The 19436-nt window shown below is 29.5% G+C and overlaps 1 protein-coding gene across 1 annotated transcript in view; it reads left to right on the top strand.

Moving 5' to 3' along the window:
* The window catches only part of LOC118195276 (heparan sulfate glucosamine 3-O-sulfotransferase 6-like), a 206385-nt gene extending 191368 nt beyond the window's left edge, over positions 1-15017 (top strand). Inside the window, exon 2 of the mRNA XM_035366557.2 lies at positions 966-15017. Within this exon, the coding sequence (XP_035222448.1) occupies positions 966-1584 (619 nt within the window). The 3' untranslated portion in view covers positions 1585-15017. The remainder of the gene's footprint in view (positions 1-965) is intronic.
* Positions 15018-19436: the final 4419 nt, after the last annotated feature.

Here is a 19436-nt window from a genome sequence, read left to right as displayed (position 1 = left end):
CAAATCCTGTTGGTGATGAATTAATGTCCACCATCCTTTAGTTCGGGCACCACTGTAGAGTCATGAAGTTATTTTGAAGCAGGAGAGGTTAAAATGTTAAAAACGAGCGATGCCCACCGCCGGCACTCGAACCACGACCTCTCAAGTATGCGCCGAGTGCATGTTGGAAGAAGAAGGCATGTTGGAAGGAGAGAGAAAGTACCTTATAAATTTTCTTTATCCGTCGCAGTGCTTCGATGAGTTTTGACTTCTTTGAAATAAACGTAAGCTATCTGATAAAATATTAATATTATTCCCTGTGATAAGTTAGTAATATTTATTTTAATGTGCTAATAAGAGTGCTAAAACCGTTTACGCCACTCTTGATTCTTATTAAACACTCTGAAGAAAGGTTTAATGTTTCTGGTAAGCAGATTTGATGTCTTGGAAAAAATATAAAATACTACAAGTCCTCGAAGCGTCCACTAAAGGAAAGTATTTATTGCAGAACTTATGCGTAACTAATCCAATGACATAATGTAAATTTAAAATTTACTAACCATTTAGGAATAATATTACAGGGAAATTTCTTATACCCTTTGGAAGCTTTGCGATTAAGATGAGTTCACTCTAAACTACATATACTTCTCGAGGATTAATTTTTAAACCAATAGTCAATCGCATTTGTTCATTTTAAAACTATTTCAAGTTTTAATTTTAAATCTGCATACCGAAATTAGACCTAATGTTTTTTTTTAAATCTTATCATTTTCATGCTTTAAAATTATTTAGTAGTTTTCTTTTCAACTTTTGAAAACATTAATAGTAAATTCGAAGTGTTAGACTGTAATTAGAAATTACCAGATAGCAATATTGCTTTCGTAATTTGTGCTCTGCTAAGATAGTATGTGAAAACATTTTATCTGTCTTAGATTTTTGTTTATAAAATTTATATTGCTTTCTTAAAATCACAATTTCTTTTCCAGGCAGCAAATGCCATCGAGTTTGGAAGGTCAGATCACCATGGAAAAGACACCTAGCTACTTCATAACAAAGGAAGTGCCCCCTAGAATCCACTCCATGTCTCCGTCCGTCCGTCTACTTGTCGTAGTTCGTGATCCCGTCACCAGGGCTATATCAGACTACACACAGTCCACCAGCAAGAGAAAAGACACTCCCTCCTTTGAAGAAATGGCCTTTCTAAACGTCAGCACAGGTTTAGTTGACACTTCCTGGAGCGCCATTAGAATAGGTGTTTACGCCCGTTTTTTGGAATGGTGGACCAGGTATTTCAGCTTGGACAGGATGTTGTTTATCAGCGGAGAGAACCTCATTCGGGATCCTGCCGGAGAAATGGGGAGAGTTCAGGAGTTTCTGGACTTGAAGCAAGTCATATCAGATAAACATTTCTATTTCAATGAAACTAAAGGATTTCCCTGCTTGAAAAAATCTGAAGGCAGTGGAAATCCACATTGTTTGGGTAAAACCAAAGGTCGGACACATCCAGATATATCTCTTTCTACAATTCAAAGGCTGAGGGATTTCTACAGGCCCTTTAATGTCAAGTTTTACCAAATGGTGGGAAGAAATTTTGGATGGCCGTGATTTCTTTATTATTATTATTATTTATGTTAACTGATTTCAGTTATGTAAATTACTTTCATAGAGAAAAAAACTTTTATATGCACACAATAAAATGTTCCAACATGTTCCATGGGAAAAGTATGAATTTAACTTTTATTTCAGAATTTAAATAAAATTTAAAAAATGAAAATGCCACATTGAGGCATCTGAAATAATTTTATTGTTATAAAGACTTCATAACGTCTTTCTTTCTTATGAACCTAAATACTTTGTAAATATGCTAGTATTGTAAAAGGATACCTCAGTTTTTAATATCAATTCGTAATAATTTTATGAAATTTTTCATATTTTTCTTTTTTTAAACAAAGCTTTTCTGCTCTCCATGTTATTATGGTATAGAAAATTTTATGATCTTATAAAACCATCCATAAATTTGATTATTCATGCAGTTTCATCCTTAAGGTGTAATACATTTTGCTGCAACATGAATACATGTCTAAATTCTTTCAGCTCCTTCAATGAAAATTAAATATTTATCGAAAAGCTTAATTACAGTGTTAAAATTTTTAAACCAAATAACAATAAGGATTGGCAATTCATATTAAATTTGTTTGTATATAAAACGCATATAAAACGAAATTGTTTCACTGACTGAAACTACGCAATGGTTAAAAGTCTTTTTTTTATATCATTTGAGAAATTTCTAATTCTGTCAAAGTCTGATGAAAGTAAACTGATAATGCATTACAATCGGAGGGTTAATATCTTCATAGTTTTCTCAGATATTTCGAAACAAAATGTAGAAATGATATGCCATTGTAAATAGCAAAACGCTTAACTCCCTAGAAACTCTAACTCTCTAGAGAGTAACCACAATTCACAATAAATTTAATATTTAAAAAAATGAATACGTGTTGTTAAAACAAAATCCAGATTATTTATGCATTTAAAGAAACTGATGTAAAATTTCTTAATATGTTTCAGAAATTCCATAATATTACTGCTATTTTATGATAAAACAATGACAAGTGTGATCTCGTTTCTTCCATAATAAATCCTTGACAGAAAAATGGAACTTTGTGCACGTAAATTTGCTTTTGTTTTAATTTATGCGTCGTTAATTTGCGCATAATGTGCATTGAAATTCTGCTTGTCAACTATGAAGAATGAAGGAGTACGATGAAAAATATTAAATTTTTAATCGTTAAAAAACGATAGTCTCAGCTCTTAAATTATACATATCAAAGTTTTTTGCTTATAATAAATAAGTTTAAGCAAAAAATGTGAAAAATAAATGAGAGCAATTTTTAATTTCGAACTGATAATTTTATGCTGAACGTTAAAACAAGATCAATGTTTAAAATTGTAGCTTAATCAATATTTATGAATGTGGTATAATTAGTTTTCAGAAACTACTATGTAGTATAATACTTTATTTTATTTAGTACATTAATTAATTATTTTATAATGAAACAGTATATAATTGCTTAGTTAGGAATAAATGACAAAATAATTTAAGAACTTATAGAATTAATATATTAAATTACAGAGCAATTTTAAGACATGATATGGTTTAAAAATAAGTTATAAACCATTTTATGATCTGCTATGGATTAATAACGAACTTCTGTCATTTACTTTTAACTAACCTTTTCGAGGTTTCTTTCAGACTAAACTCTCACGCATCGATAAACTTATGTTATCCATTATTTTTAACTCTTCCATTAAAATCGGAATAGAATCGGAAGAATCTGTATAATATAATCGCAAAATGACACTAAGTGATTCATTTCATAACAAAAGTTAAATAATGAGCTTAATATATTAATAGCAAAAAACGACATTACGGAAAATGCATAATTAATATTACAATTATTAAAAATTTCTTTGTTCTAGAATTTAGCCGTATAGAGTTTCAGAATGTATTATCATAGATTAATTTTATGCAATTATTTTTACTAAATTATTACCATTACCACATTATGATAATTTTAGTTAATTAATACAATTAAAACATCAAACATATTTTCTCTTTTGTTATTTATACGTATGCGAAGTGATTAAAAATGCATTTATATTTAAGTATTCGTTATTTTGTCTGATTAGTTGACCTGATTACAAATAACATTTATAGTTATGCAAATAAAACTTCCTTCAGTACCCTTATTAAGTGTACGACATATTATTCGTTAATCAAGCTTCCGATTTATTTAACTTACGATAAGGCATTCTTGTACGATTTAATTTATAGAAGTTGTCTTTTGTATGATATATTTTAAGCCCAGGAACATGGTGAATAAGTTTATCTTTTTGTAGTTAGTATTTATGCAGTTGTAAATGTTAACAATCAGTATTGTTTTTAAGTTTCATTTGTGCTATAATAGATCATAATATTTTTACTTAAACGGACCATTCTATGAATATTATTAAAATGAGCTAATATGAGTGTCAAAGGTTTTACGAATTCGATACACTATGACATTTTGTATATAGACCTGTGACTTAATTCCTTATATTTTGGCGTGTATTTCATGTGAGGTCTATTCAACATATCCTTCTGTAAAATATATATACTGAAAGAAGTGCGATAAATTTGTAAAGTGTTGTTTTGTTAAAATGTTACTCTTCGTTAGAGTTTTTGCATTTTGTTGACTGATGCCAAAGAATTCTACTCTAATCATTGTTATTGTCCACAGATTTTGAAAATGATTTTATGCATTTGTCTTCGATAGTTTTATGAGAAGTAAAGACTGACATGTTTCAAACTTGGCACAGAAAATGAAATGGAACCAAGTTAAAAGACAAGTGTAAACAGATTAAATGCCATTTTAGTTTAAACTACATAGCATGCACGACAGCATTTTTATCTGTATTACATAATTTATAAATAAGTATCCAAGTTGTTAGAGCAACTGTTAGTTTATTTGTTTAAAAGATACAGTTATGAGATTTATGAAGTAAAAATTCTTTGATAATAAAATGATAATATTAAAATAATACTTTTATTGACTGATGAAAGATTTATTTTCCATAAACGGGTATAATTTCTTTGGCATAAAAGTTTTCAGTAATTAGTTGAAATGATATTAAAAACAACATTTAGGAAATCTCTTGAATTCTTAAATACTGTTTAAAGTCAGTTTTGCAAGAACTATGGAAACAAATACTCAGTGTACAGATTTGTACAGATAGATAATATATTCGTAGTCTTGAGATATCGGTAAAAATCATTAGATTGATATTATCGCAACATTTATTAATAAATAAATCTCAAAGCAAAATGAAATAAGGCAAAAAAATTCGCTAATATTAAAATTTTCGTCAGCATACATCTCACAGATATTTGTCAAAAACAAGTGTTATTCTTCAGTGCTAATGTATTTTATTAAAATTTAATATTTATTCTCTTCAGATAAAAGTTTGGAGTCAGTCTTTGCTAATCAAAAACTTTGCAATTGTTATTGTGCAGCGCGATTGTCCAATGTCTTATTGTCTTTCAGTGCATTGTGAATGGATGTGATCGTGTGTAATGTTTGTGTTGTACAGTATTTGTTTTGAATCCACCCATTACTGCAACAATATTCTTTTTGATGTAGGTATTAAATAGTGTTAGTTTTTAAAAGCATTCCCCAACTGAAGCAATTCGTTTTGAAAATATGCATTTATAAGTACATTTAAAGCAACCTACTTTAAAACAAATTTCTAAATTTTTCATTATGATTATATTTTTTAATTTTGGTAATCAGAAAATGCATCAAGTTGAAGTTTTTAAAAATATATTTTCTGCAAAACCTTTCAAATCTTTTGTTAATCAAATATCTATCCTGCCATTAGTATACTGATTATAAATCATCATAAAGCATTTGGCTACTTTCTGTTTTTATCGGTAAGTATGGGCTTGTAACTAATTATGAGTTTAACAGAAAATAGTATTATGAAAGTTTTAAATATAACATATGAGTTTAATTTGCTTGCTTTAAGTGTCTCCTTTCATACTATAGAAAATCAAATAACATTAGAAACCTCATTCAAAATTTAATATAATATCTCAATCTTTAGATTTAGAAGTAAATTTAAGTGTAATTTCCTTCACTTCTTTCTCTTTCCGTCACTGAAAAGATATTTATCCTAAAAAAGAAGCTTATTTTTGGATGCTTTATATGGCATGAAGGATCATACGGCTTATATAAGGATGTATGCCTAGAATGTACATGTTGTCTAGAAACATAAAATGAAGTAAATAATCCGAATTCGTTTTCCAAGTATAATAAACATCTTTAAAATGCGACTTGCGTTAACAAATCATAGTTAATGAATTTTGAGTCATTATGAAAAAAAAAAAAATTGCTTGTCAGTCTTGCAGTTTTCCAAAAGCATCAGACTAATTTGCACCGAAAGCGACGGGAGGATTACGGACAACAATACGAAACATATAATATAAAGTCGTATTTATTTATATAGTTGGCTTTCATTAAAGTATTTAGAGTATAAAGTAATTTTAGCTTATCGTAAAGTTCTTATAGATTTTTGGTCTTTTTACATTTCGTATATATTTTAGGCTAAAGCAAGGGATCATTTTAAATTTATCTTAGAAGATAAAATATAATTGTTAATATCACTGGTCACGCATTCAATGCGTGAAATTTAAAGCATTGCATGAAATTAAATCGCAAACAAAAAATTCAAAATTGCACCATGTATAATTTAACTGTTATTATTACGAAAATCATAAAAAGGAAATGACACAAATCTTCAGTAAGAATTTTAATAACCAATCTGGAACTAAGCAACCTCCTTGATATCACCAAGAAATAATGTAATAAAAACTTATAATTATTTTTTAAAAATAACCAGATAGATGTAAGCTGAAATTCTTAAGATATATAATTTTGTAAACTTTAAAATTGTAAAAATTTAACATACGAATTAAATCCTCCATATAAACATGTTCTAAAAAAATTAGATAAAAAAAATCAGTTGGAAAACATGCTTTTAGTATTGCTTTCAGATCTGATTGTTTACTTTTAACCTCTTTTCTAATCACTGAAATTTTGAAAGTTTGCAGAAGTACGGAAATAAGTATGACGCGGCCTGTAATTGTATTAAATTTTCTTTCCAAATGATTGAAACTTAAGTACATAAAGTAAGATTCTATACTACGCAAAAGTTTCTTAATATAAGAGTTATCGTTAATATTAGCAAACTAAGCTTTATGCGTAGCTATAAAGATTAAAACAGCTTTCCAGAAAAAGATGAAATCTTTTCAATAATCACAAATGCGAATTCTATTTTATATTTTCCTTCAGTGTTCCTAGTCAGCACTTTATAATACTACTATTTTACTTTATGGAACAAAATGTTAATCCAGAAAGTACTTGAGGCTTTATCAAGAAGATATTTTTATGGCATTCTTACATTTTATGAACTTATGTCTGTGAATTCGAATGGCCCTAACTATGATTTAAAACCAGACCAAATAATGTTGTCATATAATTTAAAATAAGACTACAGTAGAACTACCAGTCATAAGGACTTCCAGTTTTCTGAGTAACTTATTCTTCACTTCAGATCAAGTAAAATTAAGATTATTGTACTAGCTCTTTTTCCTTTTTTAGTAATACAAAATATATTTGGAAGAACCTAATTAATTTTGTAATCAGACAAATGTTACGACACTTAGATTGGCATACTGTTTTCGGTTAATACTGCAAACATTATTGGAAAAACAAAAATGTGCGACTTGTAGGGCTAACATTTTTATTTATTCAGTGAGCAGTTGCTTATGTAACAAGTGCTGCTTATCTAAAAAAGAAAGCATTGAACAAACCTGGAAAGGTGAGATAAATCCAATCTCCACGCTATGTATTTTATTCATAATTTAGAATTAGGAATTATCACATGACCTTTTTGCATGGCGTCAGGAGCACAATCCAGCAGGCAAGTGGAAGATTCGATCCTCGAATCCAGGTGAAGACACCCTGGTTGTGACCATAAGACCAACTTGCTTGATTAGGTGGGTCGGGCTGTTTCCACTTCTGGTACCTTACAACTGTTATCTGGTACATGCAGTTAGTCTTCTGGTTTTCCATACGAAAAGCATAATAGTCGCTACAAGATTAACTTTCTATGAACATTTCTGTAGGTTGTTTTGTTATGTATGTGAGGCAAGAGTGTATTGCTCTGCACATGAAATTCATTTACTGTTGATACAATGTAATTTTGTTTCTTGAATCGTTTAACATTATTTTATTATATTTTAGTTGCTAAAAATGGAATATTTAATTTAATTAATGCATAGCTAAAAATTAAGCATATTAGTATGATCATGAAAGATAAAGTAAACATTATTAATAAAATGAGAACAATAACTACGCATTTAGCCTGCAGAAAGAAGACAACCACACAGATGCCATTTTGTAAGAATAATTGGAGTTTTATTGCTCTTTAATATCTTTGCAGTTGTAAAGAAGTTAATTTTCATTAATTGTTGTTATTTAAACTAAAATATGAAAAGAAGTAGTAATTCATGATGTTTTCTCTGATATTTAACACAGTAGACGAAAAATATATTAATTACCATACATGGCTTTATTCTCTGAAGAAACATGCATGAATTGATGTAGTGACAACCTGTCACGAAAGACAGATCAGAGCGCAATAATCTATAGTAAAGAGATTGTCACTAATTTACTTAATAAAAAGGCTGTGCTTAAAAGCGTTTTCATACAAAATTCTTTGCTATTTATTAAAATTTTACGAAAATACTTTTCAGTCGAGATTGTTCATTTTCTTGAGGAACAAAGGACATTTAATATACTTCTTAATACAAAATTATGTTTGAGGGCTTTTCAAAGTATTTTCTAATTAGTGGCATAAAAGATAAGAGAAATTTCCTTAGTATTTCTATAACGTAGAGTCTAAATTACCTACAAGAAAAGTACTAAAAATTATGACAGATTAATTTTCTCCTGGGAGATATATGGGTTTCAGAGTTTTTTATAGTAAAATCCTTTTTTTCGTTTTACTAAAGATAAAATGCGAAATTCGATTACGATATTTTTTAATTTACTTTCGTATAGTCATTTTAACACTTAGACAGTAACATAAAAATTTGGAATTGGAATTGTGCTTTAATTTAATTTCATTCCAATATGAAATCTATAATACCAAGTTTGAAATCTGAGATTTTGCAAGAACATGTCAGGAATATAAATTCATATAACTGAATCTTCTATAATACTTTCCTCTCCATAGGCATAGACGTATATAATTTATTCATCACAGATCTTCATTAAAAAAATTCGCTTTTGAGAACATTAATGTTAATCCGTTCAACATTCGCCTGTAACGTATTTTATCTATTACTCCCCTCCATCCTCCCAACTAGCCGAGCACTTACTCAAAAGTATTTTCATCATTCCTATATAGTTCTATACCTATTCATGAAACATTGCTATCATAACGGCTCAAAAGAAGATCAACTTAAATAACCACCTGTGTCAATAGTTTGAGAATGCATTATACATATTTCTGATAAATTACAAAATGTCCGTGCATAAAAAGAAGGAATGTAGTAATATTTTGACGTTTTGAGAGTAGGAAACGTCCTCAGTTGCGCATTTAAAGCAATTTTACCACGACGTTTTCTGGGAGAATAAAATTAAAAAGTGAATTAGGTAACAATATTTAAGACATTTAACATAAACTTTTAGCTTAACGAACGAAATAATGGGTTACAATACAATAAATTGCATATGAAAACTTTCTTATTCCTTTTATTATCAGGTACATTTCCAACTATCAAATTAACTCAACCAACTCATTTGCGGTTTTGCAGCTGAGGATGGCGGTTCGGTAAAACCATCGAAACTAGTCCTGTGAAAATTTTGTAAATATAACGCTGATTTTTGTTGTTTGTCTTCTGAATTAGTATTTATTCGGCGTGTTATTGTGTCTTAATTATCAAATATTTCTCTAAGCTCCTTTCATAAAATGTTTAAAGTTATGATTTTCAGACTACAGTAAGTGGAATAATTGCTGTAAGTAATTCCCAATAATTTTAGAGCTCTTTCCGACTAACATTTGATAATGTGAAAGTGGAAAATACAACCACAGCAGCACAAAATAAACAAAATGATTTTAATCTTTCACTCCTAACTGACACTATATAATTGATATCATCAAAATTTAAATGTCATATATTTATTATGTGTGAATAAGACAAAATCCTGTTGTATTGGACTATGAGCTGCAAATGTCATTCAAAAAATAATTCTGCAATTTTAAATTTTCTTCCCCTTAATTTGCATATTTTCAATATTTCAAAACTATGGAAACTAAGATTTACGATCTGTTTGCAACAGCTCGTTCTTCAAATCTCCTATTTTTGTTCCTTGAAACAAAAATAAATAAATAAATAAATAACGTTTCGCAATGCATACAGCATCGAACACTTTAACTTAATCCCTTGCAAAGCAATGTGGTTGGGCAAAATCATTCAATAATGCCATCGATGATGATATTTTGTTATCAGGTAAGCAATGAGTATAAACTTTGAAGCTTGTGTTATGTACTCCTGGTTTCACCTAATAACGCACCTGCCTAATTAAGGAGCCCCAGTTAGAAACTCGTGTGGATAATAATGGATTATTCCATCCCGCATACTTCAAACTTGAAATGTTCTGAACTCTATGTTTAACAAATCGTGAGGTACTAATTATATGCGGCAATTGGCGACTAATTACACCCGTCGTATTAAAATCGCTGGTCCAATTAATCGGGTTTAGTTACATCCTCAGTGGCTACATATACCCCTAGGGGATATTCAAAAGCAGAGGAGTGAAATATCACTACTAATTTGCAAGTTTTAATTAAGCCAGAATACACTGAAGGAAAGATTTTAAAATTATTTTACAGTTTTAAAATCCATATAACTAAAAGTAGTTTTACTTTACCTTTGAAACTTATTTTGTTCTATTTTCGTGTTTATTTTAAAATGCCCTCTGTTCTTTTGCTTTATAACTTATCACACTGTTTTCTGGTAACATCTTTTTTCCAAATTAACTGTGCCACTTAATATAGTTAAGTTACCTGTTATTGTAACTTACTTTTATATTCTATAGGGGTCTTATTTTCAAAATAATAGTTGAAAGAAATCTGTAGTTTGGTTGAGTATTCCTATCAGTATATTTGTAAGCCTTATTTTAAAGAACTCTTAATATCTTAATCAGCGTAACTATTATTAGAGCTTTCAGGATCAGGCACTTTCTATGAATCAGCTCTTTCCAAGTCAGGCGCTTTCTATGAATATTTTAATGTTTTAGTACTTTTATCGTCAGATCTAGTGCTTTCTTTGTTCCGGGTAATAACAATAAAAATTATACCCCGGCCTGAGTGCAGTACAAGATGATATTTATTATAACTGCGCTACTGAGGCATAATGTTTCTTTTTAACATTCATCCTATTACTGTAAATTTAAATTTAGATCACTGTTCTTGGTTAAATTTCGCCTTTTAAAATTTATTTATTACGGAAAAAATTAAACTTATCATGAAATCTTAACATATTAATAATACTATCAAATGATAAATCCTGCTGACAATATAACGTTTCTGATACATAAAATATATATTCAGGGATTAGAGCGCAAGTTCTGAAATGAGTGTAGAACAGAGTGAAGTTTCGAAAAAAGATATTAAGATATTTTAAGATGAAATGAATTTTTTGTATGTTTAGTTCCAAACTTTTTCAAAAACATTAATTTAAATGATTTCGTATTAAACAGTTTAACTTCTTCAGCGATGAAAATTTTGAGGATAGGATGATTTGGGTTTTTACCCAAAAAGGTTAAGGTTGCCACGTAAGAGGTTAATGACACTGAATTCTGAAATTTGTAAGTCAGATTGTTTTTACATTATACTGATATGGATTTTCCAAGTTTTATTGAGAAATGTATCTACGTATGAACTGAAAGGGAGTGGCTTCTATCGAAGACTGTAAAAGCAGTGAAAAAGATCAAAAGTAATGCCGTAGGAAAAAAAAAAAAAAAAAAAAAAAAAAAACGCCGAAGGAAAAAAAGAGATTTTCTTAAATTAACATATTAGCTTAAGATGCAATGCATTTAGTTCATCATTCGTTAGCAGCAATCTAGAAAATTATTTTAGCACTAAAAACAATAAGAAATTTATTACAAACTGTAGTTAAGGATGATACCTTTCGACAAAGAAAAATTTAAAACATTTATCATTATTAAATTTTACTATTTCGCGACAGAAAATTTAGTAAACTCTGCTAAAAATAATGATTTAATGTTTCCTGTACTTTTCTTGTAAGACTATATATGATTAGTTTATTAAATAAATCAAATACAATACCCGCCGGATATAAAATCTCCTTTCGTTGCAAACATATTTAAGTTTATTAAGCGGCTGATTTAATAAACGGTGATAACTATATTCCAAATTACTTTATCGACGTTAAACTTCTTTAGTAAGATAGTAACTAAGAATTAACCTAACATTTATTACTTAAATTATTAATTAAAAATTAATGCTATAATTAAACTATTTGCGAAATTTGGAAAATTTTCTCCTAAAAATGTTTATTGCTTGCATACCTGATGAAAATTTAAACTTTTACAAAGAATAGCTTTATTCGTATTATTCGTCGAAAGTCTTTCAGTTGTATTTTCAAGTTTCTAAAAATGTCTCATCTCCACCTTTCAGTTCGAGAATTCTCAAGCGTTAACAGTGCTCACTTCGATTCAGTTCAAGTTGGCGTGTAGTCACTTTTTTCCGTATCACTTCCTTTGTCAGTTTCAGTTTCTGAAGCTGTTCTAAAACACTTTCTATAGTACCGTAGTTAGTGTTTTCACATGCTGCCTCAATATTATCATCAGCTGCAACGTATTTTAAAAAGAATCCTCATAATTTCTTTCAGTGACGGCGGAATATTAGAAAGAGCTTGCAAATCCTCTGTGGCTTCTTCTAAATAAAACCATGTTTTCTGAAGCAATATTTGTGTTTGAGGAGCCTGATTTCCATGCATTGACTATAATATGCATAACTTCAAAGTCATCGACTTAGTTATCTCCTTCGAAGTGCTTACATTGTCACAAGATTCAGACTTTTTATTTCTTTTTGAACGACATCTGTCCTCTAAAGATATTTGAAAGCTTTTATAACAGTAAAGTTTTTATAACAATAAAATACGACTTCTCTCGAATGAGAAAAAACAGGACGAAACATTAATTTAGCAATTTTTCAGGAAGGAGCATTAATTTATTGTTTTCAAAACGCTATCAGAAGGATCTGCATGCAACACAGTTATCTAACAGTAATGCTATAGTTTCGTTTTCCAGCTCTCTGTCCCATTTTAAAAATACTGCTTGTCATCCATGCATTGTTATTAGTATGATATGTTAAAGTTAAATTCTTGGCTCCTTTTAAACTTCGAAATTTTTACTTTTTTCAATAACCAATGACGTTTTAATTTTTACATCCATATTACACGTTAATGATACAGTAACTAGTTCTTTTAATTCCTTAAAACCAGTCGTTTTTTCACTTTTAAACAACTTTAAACTTTTTCTTTGCGTGCTTTTATAATGCTTTGTAAAACAAACCAGTGTTATCTGTGTGGCTTGTAACTTTTAGAAGCTCAGGTAAAACATCTTTTATCCAATTTTCAGCCGAATGATGATCTGTTCCTTGCTTTGCACCACGTAGTTTCTGAATAAACAATGTTATTTTTCTCTTTCCGTCTTGTGAGCCATCCGTTTCTAGTGAGCAGGAAGATTGCACATTTTCTTTCCAGTCGACCTGTCGTTTCATGGTTATTAAAGGAATTATTAATACTTTCTTTTCTTTTTTCTTCAGCCTTACAACAGCCACTTCCCTTTTTAATCAAAGACTGACAGTGTAAGATAATACAAGGAAGCACTTCATAATGTTTCTTTAATGTGTGTATACACTTGCGTTCCAGGTCAACTATTCGAGAAAGGGTACCAGTGCTCGCTTAAGCACCATCTTTTCTTTAATCCTGGGAATCACATTTACGATCAAAAAATGTGTTCCTAATGCCTACAAAAGACTGCTTTTGTTAATCGTAAGATAAATGTATTCTGACTCTGTCAGCTCCAGTTCGGACAAATAGATTTAAAAACAGTGTCTGACTAGGGAAGAGTGACAGGGACTAGGGAAGAGTACCCAACACCGTCAGGGAGTCTTGATTTTAACTACATTGGCCAATATTCCTGCTACAATAATTTTATTGAAGCACCACATAACTGAAAGATAAATGAATGAACGACAAACAGCTTTTATCGACCACAAACAGTTTATTCTGGATCTGAAAAACAGTCGTTTGACAGTTTGAGTTCTATACGCGGCGGAGATGAGTTTAATAAATTGCAGGTTTTCTGTTAATTAGTGTGTATTTGCTTTGGTTCTTGGAAATTTAAACATAGTAAGAGGCTGAGTTTATTAGTCAGCGAGTTTAATAAGCAACGAGTACTGTACCTGCATACAAATTGCGTATGAAGTAATAAAATATTATATATAGTAAAAAAGTAAGTAAATCAAACGTAAGCTTCATATATGACTGCAGTGCGGAGTTTCTTGATTTCTTTCCTTTCGCATTTTTCAGTCATATGTTAATTAGCAGAATTACATTGAGTTTATCCATGGTAAAATATAAACTACGGAGAGAGAAAGAAAAGAAATTCAAAATCAACCTTTTTTTCCAGATGTAGTAAATTGGTTTGCATATAAGCAATCTCATCCTAGTTGGTGTTCGCAATACCTATTCCAGTCCTTTACATCAGTTAAATCGTAGGTAAACTAAATGTAATCAGTGATCCTGTGATTTTTTAGAATGTAAACCTTTTTATTTAAATTTACTTCTTCCTTATTTCTGTTACCTAAAATTAAATTACGTATACTCGCGTTAATGCTACATAGTTTCCTCTCCTTTTATATTGTATACCTTAAAATAGCCTTTCTAACTATATAAATAAAAATGTGTTCTCAACAGCTTTGTAATCTATTCGTGCTTCTCAAGAATGGGGTTTCTAAAAATATCAGCTTCCTTCCAAACTGTGTCAATAAATGTTTGTGACGTCCTTCGTGGTTTCTTTGTCTTTCGAGCCGAATAAAAAGGCTCGAACCATCATAAAACGGATGCACTTTTTGTCAGTTACATGTTTTTATATGAAAAAAGTATTTCTCGTGTACAGTATGCAGAATTATAATTCTATTTATCTGTTGTACATATAAATATATGTCTGCGAATATTAATAGCATTCTTGTTTGTATACTGTGTTCTTACTGTAAAGGAAAAGCAATAGGACTTTGAAAGTTGAAGCTTTTTTCAACATGTATTTGTTTGAAATATGTTTATCATAATTCAATTCGATGCCAATTAAAATCAATAAAAGAATTGTTCATAATATTTATTCTGTTCGTTTCAATGCAGCAAACACACTTATCAATGACACTGATTTAGTTATGTAATAATATTTATTTTAGAAAGTATATATTGTACGTTTGCAGAATATGGAAACTTCTTTCATTACACTCTCAAAAAGTATCTTTTCCTATGTGTAAAATTAACCTTATTAACAATTTTCAAAAGATAAATTGCATAGTGTAATACCGTTTAGCGTCAGTATGCATAAAAACATGGAGCATAGATATATAATATTTATAAAAATTAATTAAAGCATAAAGCATACAAAATGTGTAATTCAAGCATAAAAATTTCCAAAGAAGTTATTTAAAGCTATGAATGTTTAGGAAATTCAAGAATAACAGACAAACCTGAATTTAAGCAGTTGATGAAATTGAATCATTCTTTCATTGAATTCAATCAATTGAATAGATTAGTATATTTCAAAAAGTAAGTAACACAATTCCTCTTCTTCAAAGGCTTGAAGTAAAAATATGAAAAAATTTGAACATATTACTGAAGGACAATGAGAATCTTATTGTCCATTAAAAATCTTTCCTAAATTTTTTTTATACTTTTTAGGCATATATTATCCCAAAGCTAGATTATACCTTTATCAAAAATTATTTTCTTTCCCCATTTTTACTCTCCTTTTGTGCAGTTGTTTTCTTTAAAACTTATCTAAAGATAGATTAAAAGAGATTGTATTTCTTAGCTATTTTATAGGAAAATGAATTAATAAAGAATGTGTCTATTTGTCATGCGCAAAGCAAATGTAACAGGATTTGCACATTCTGATGTATCCATTTGTAAGGTAAGCATAGAAAAATTTATGCATCTAAAAATTTCTAAAGTTAGCAGAACTTGTGATTCTTGGGATTTTTTCAGCTCAAAGAATTAAATCAGACTTGAGTATACAGCAGACATCACACATGCAGCAAATGTGCCTTTTCTTGGGCGCAATATACACGAAACAAAATTTGCGTATCATACTGATGCAGAGGGAATAGCTTTTTCTCACAAGATGTGATAACTTAATTCTGGAACTGCTCATTTAAAATACTTACATGCGGAGTTTAAATACTTAAATACATTTTAAATACTTATATGAGTGTACAATAATACAGTTGTTCATACTCACGTGTCACATTCAATGTATCACTTCTGGGTGTCACTCAACACTAAATTAATTAAACACTAAATTTCAAACACTTGTTTAGACTGAGTTCCCATTTCTCGTAAGCTTTACCACTTCATGTAAATGTCCCATTGGTAAGCATTCCCATTTCATGTAAGCCTGCAAAACAAGTTTCGAAAAATGGTTGTCAAGTTTATGAATATTAATTACATCAAAAGTGTTGTCCTTGTAGCGCAAGCTTTGTTTTTAATAGCTAAAAACTGTAGTGAACTAAAGAAGTTGAATAGGTAGACTGAGGTTATTGGTAATTGCATTTTTACACAGAAGGAGCGCTCTGAGACTGTAATGAAAGGCACTTCGCAGAAACCCATTTCATCCTCACTTTTAGGTCAACCAAAACTACTTCCCAATTCATCTTTAATTTATAAGCTTTAAATTTCATAATTAATAACTGGTCAATCTGAATCTCGATTTCTGTTAGTAATAGTACTATATTCGGCTACCTGCTCCTGGAGTTATCCATGACATTTCCTTGCCAATTTCAAAATCATTTAAGTCATTCACATACTCTCATTGTTTTCCTGCCATCTCCGGTATAAACTATTAAGAACAGGTTTAGCAATATGATAATGTTAAAAATATAAATTAAATTTTTCCAATTTAATGCAAATTTTGTTGTTAATGTTTGTTGTTTAAATTTCTATCTCGCATTTTTACTAAAGTGTGTATAAAGTTAAATATTTCTCTCGAAATAACAAACACTCAGCTTGTAATTTGAGCAATTATTAGCTCAGATATTTTAAATACATATATTAACGCATTTTCAATTAGAGACTATAATACGTATAAATTGGTTTACAGATAAATCGAGAATAAAATGGCTCATATATTTACTGATAAATCAAAATTTTTTTACCGGTAATTCAGCAAATAGCAAATATATCAGTATGATCTGTGTATGGCGTTTAAATTTCCCCATCTGCTAAAAAAATTCTCAAATGTATAGAAGTCTATAAGAATTTTACGAGCAATGAATTGATTTCCTGATTCAAAATCGGGGTTTTAATCCATTAAAGTTAATGAAACTCATATAAACGTTAATCTATATATTTTTGACTTCACAAGAAATTCATATTCATCGAATTAAAAAATCAAAATACAATTTTAACTAACAAAGTTAAGAATGCTTTGAAGGGTCGTTTTCAAATGGGGACTGAATGATATATTCTGATGTTCTGCAATAGTTTTTATCTGTGTCCTTCAAAATTGGAATTACGAAGATTACAAAATTTTCAAAACGTCCAGTAAAACTACAGCTACGAAGAAAGTCAGAGAATATTTAAACGCATGTATAAAAAGAAACCAGATGCTATAGAATTTAGCGGAAATATACGGGATATGGTCCCCCAAAATTTTCAAGCGCAATTTCTTCATTATCCAATGCTACTCTATCAATGAAGAAGATTTTCTAATAAAAGGCAAGACCTTTGCATTATATGATGAATTACAGGGTTCTAGGGATTGTAATGATTAAGGTCTTTCAAGCCCTACTAGACTGATAAGCGAGGTATCGTTGAGCCTAAATTAAGTCGACACAGTCTTACGAAGGTTAAACAGCCTTTTTTTATTAACTCATTAAATTTAATAGAAAGTACCTATTGTTCTTACAAAATAAAACTCCGCTACTTGCGGGTGTGTAAAATAGCCTAAGTTTAAATTCATGTAACGTAGTTGGAGACTACAGAAAATGATTTAAATTAAGTTGGCTCAAATATTTCAAATGGCACGTTTTTAACGTCTGCTAGCAAAATGGCTAAAGCCGGAATAACCTTTGCCAGAGCTTTAAATACTCGCATAACTAGTTTGCATTCTGGGGAAGACTACTGAAAGAAGCGGTTATAGTAAAGGTTCAAATCATAACAACTGGTTACTTAACATAAAATCTTACAAATTAACTTTGGTAAATTAATTAACTGAGTAATTAAATTGCATTTTCAAAACACTGGGGCATTTTCAGTAAAAACATTTAAGAGGAAAATATATTAAATAAAAACGTACAATTTGATAATGACTACCATGCAGTTAAAAATAGCAGATAAAATGTTTTAAATAAAAAAACAACTTGATTATGTATGTAAGTAAAGAACTTTCTGAAACTTTTTGTAATAAAGATCTCTATAAGTATATAAAATTAATTTGCTAACATAAATTATACATAAATAATTGGCCATTAATATTAGAATTATGTTAATTACATACATATGCTACATCGTTTTGAAGTGTACAATTAATATATAATTTATTCTGATACATTTTTGTAGTGCCTGATAATTTTGGAATAAAAGATCATTTATTATTTTTTTATTTTATTTTAATTATTTATTTATTTTTTGCTTTTTTTACAGTAAATTTTTTGGAAATAATAGGTGCCGGTAAATTAGCAGTAAACGGGGATAGTTGGTAATTTTATATAATTACCGATTATTGCAAAATGTTGGTAGATTTAGAATTTCGGTACGACATACACTATGCTATGCTATCACGCTGAAAAATTACGTTTCGCAATTTGTACTTAAATACGTATCCATTCTTTACCAATTTGTGCTACAGTTAGGTCTAAAATAACATTATTATATATATTTTTAATATTTTAAGTTGTCTAGTATCTACTGCTTTGAAAAATAAATTGCTTGGAAATGAAAAAATGAAATAGCCGGCTTTACAATTATTCAACTTTTAAGTTTTTGCTGATTTATCAATTTATTCTACATTACTGGCTTGAATCTGACAAATAATTAGCTATGAAAATTGGTAGCTGAAGAATTACAGATTAATGTAGAAGTAGCTAACTAAAAGCTGGGGATGTGAAAGATTTATGCAAAGTCTATGCTTTTTTTCAATCACGAATCATAGCTTCTGAGCGCCCCTGAGCAGTCATGAAGTACATTTTCCGAGATGTTCTCTATCCATAAAGGCGATTAGAAGGGAAGAATATTTTCTTATATAACTGATTTTCAACAAAATGTGAGACAAGTATGCAACAATATTTTTAAAAATATAACTTAAGACTGCTTTCGCAAATGGAAATGTGATCTAAATCAGTGCATAGTTGCACATGAGTGGTATTTTGAGAGTCAGTATACATCAGTGTATATTTCAATACATATTTATTTTAAAGCTGCATCCCGGAAATTTAATTGCTTTGGTTTCATTTATTATGACAATGCAAACGAGGCCTAGCTACCTAATTGAAGGGATGCCTTCGTGGAGGATTTTCTAAGAAAAACT

Source organism: Stegodyphus dumicola, chromosome 2 (assembly GCF_044657685.1).
Source record: "Stegodyphus dumicola isolate Sdum_Otavi_A_Nest chromosome 2, ASM4465768v1".
NCBI lineage: Eukaryota > Metazoa > Arthropoda > Arachnida > Araneae > Eresidae > Stegodyphus > Stegodyphus dumicola.
The sequence above is the reverse complement of the archived record's forward strand: the minus strand, read 5'-3'. Positions and strand labels throughout refer to the sequence as shown.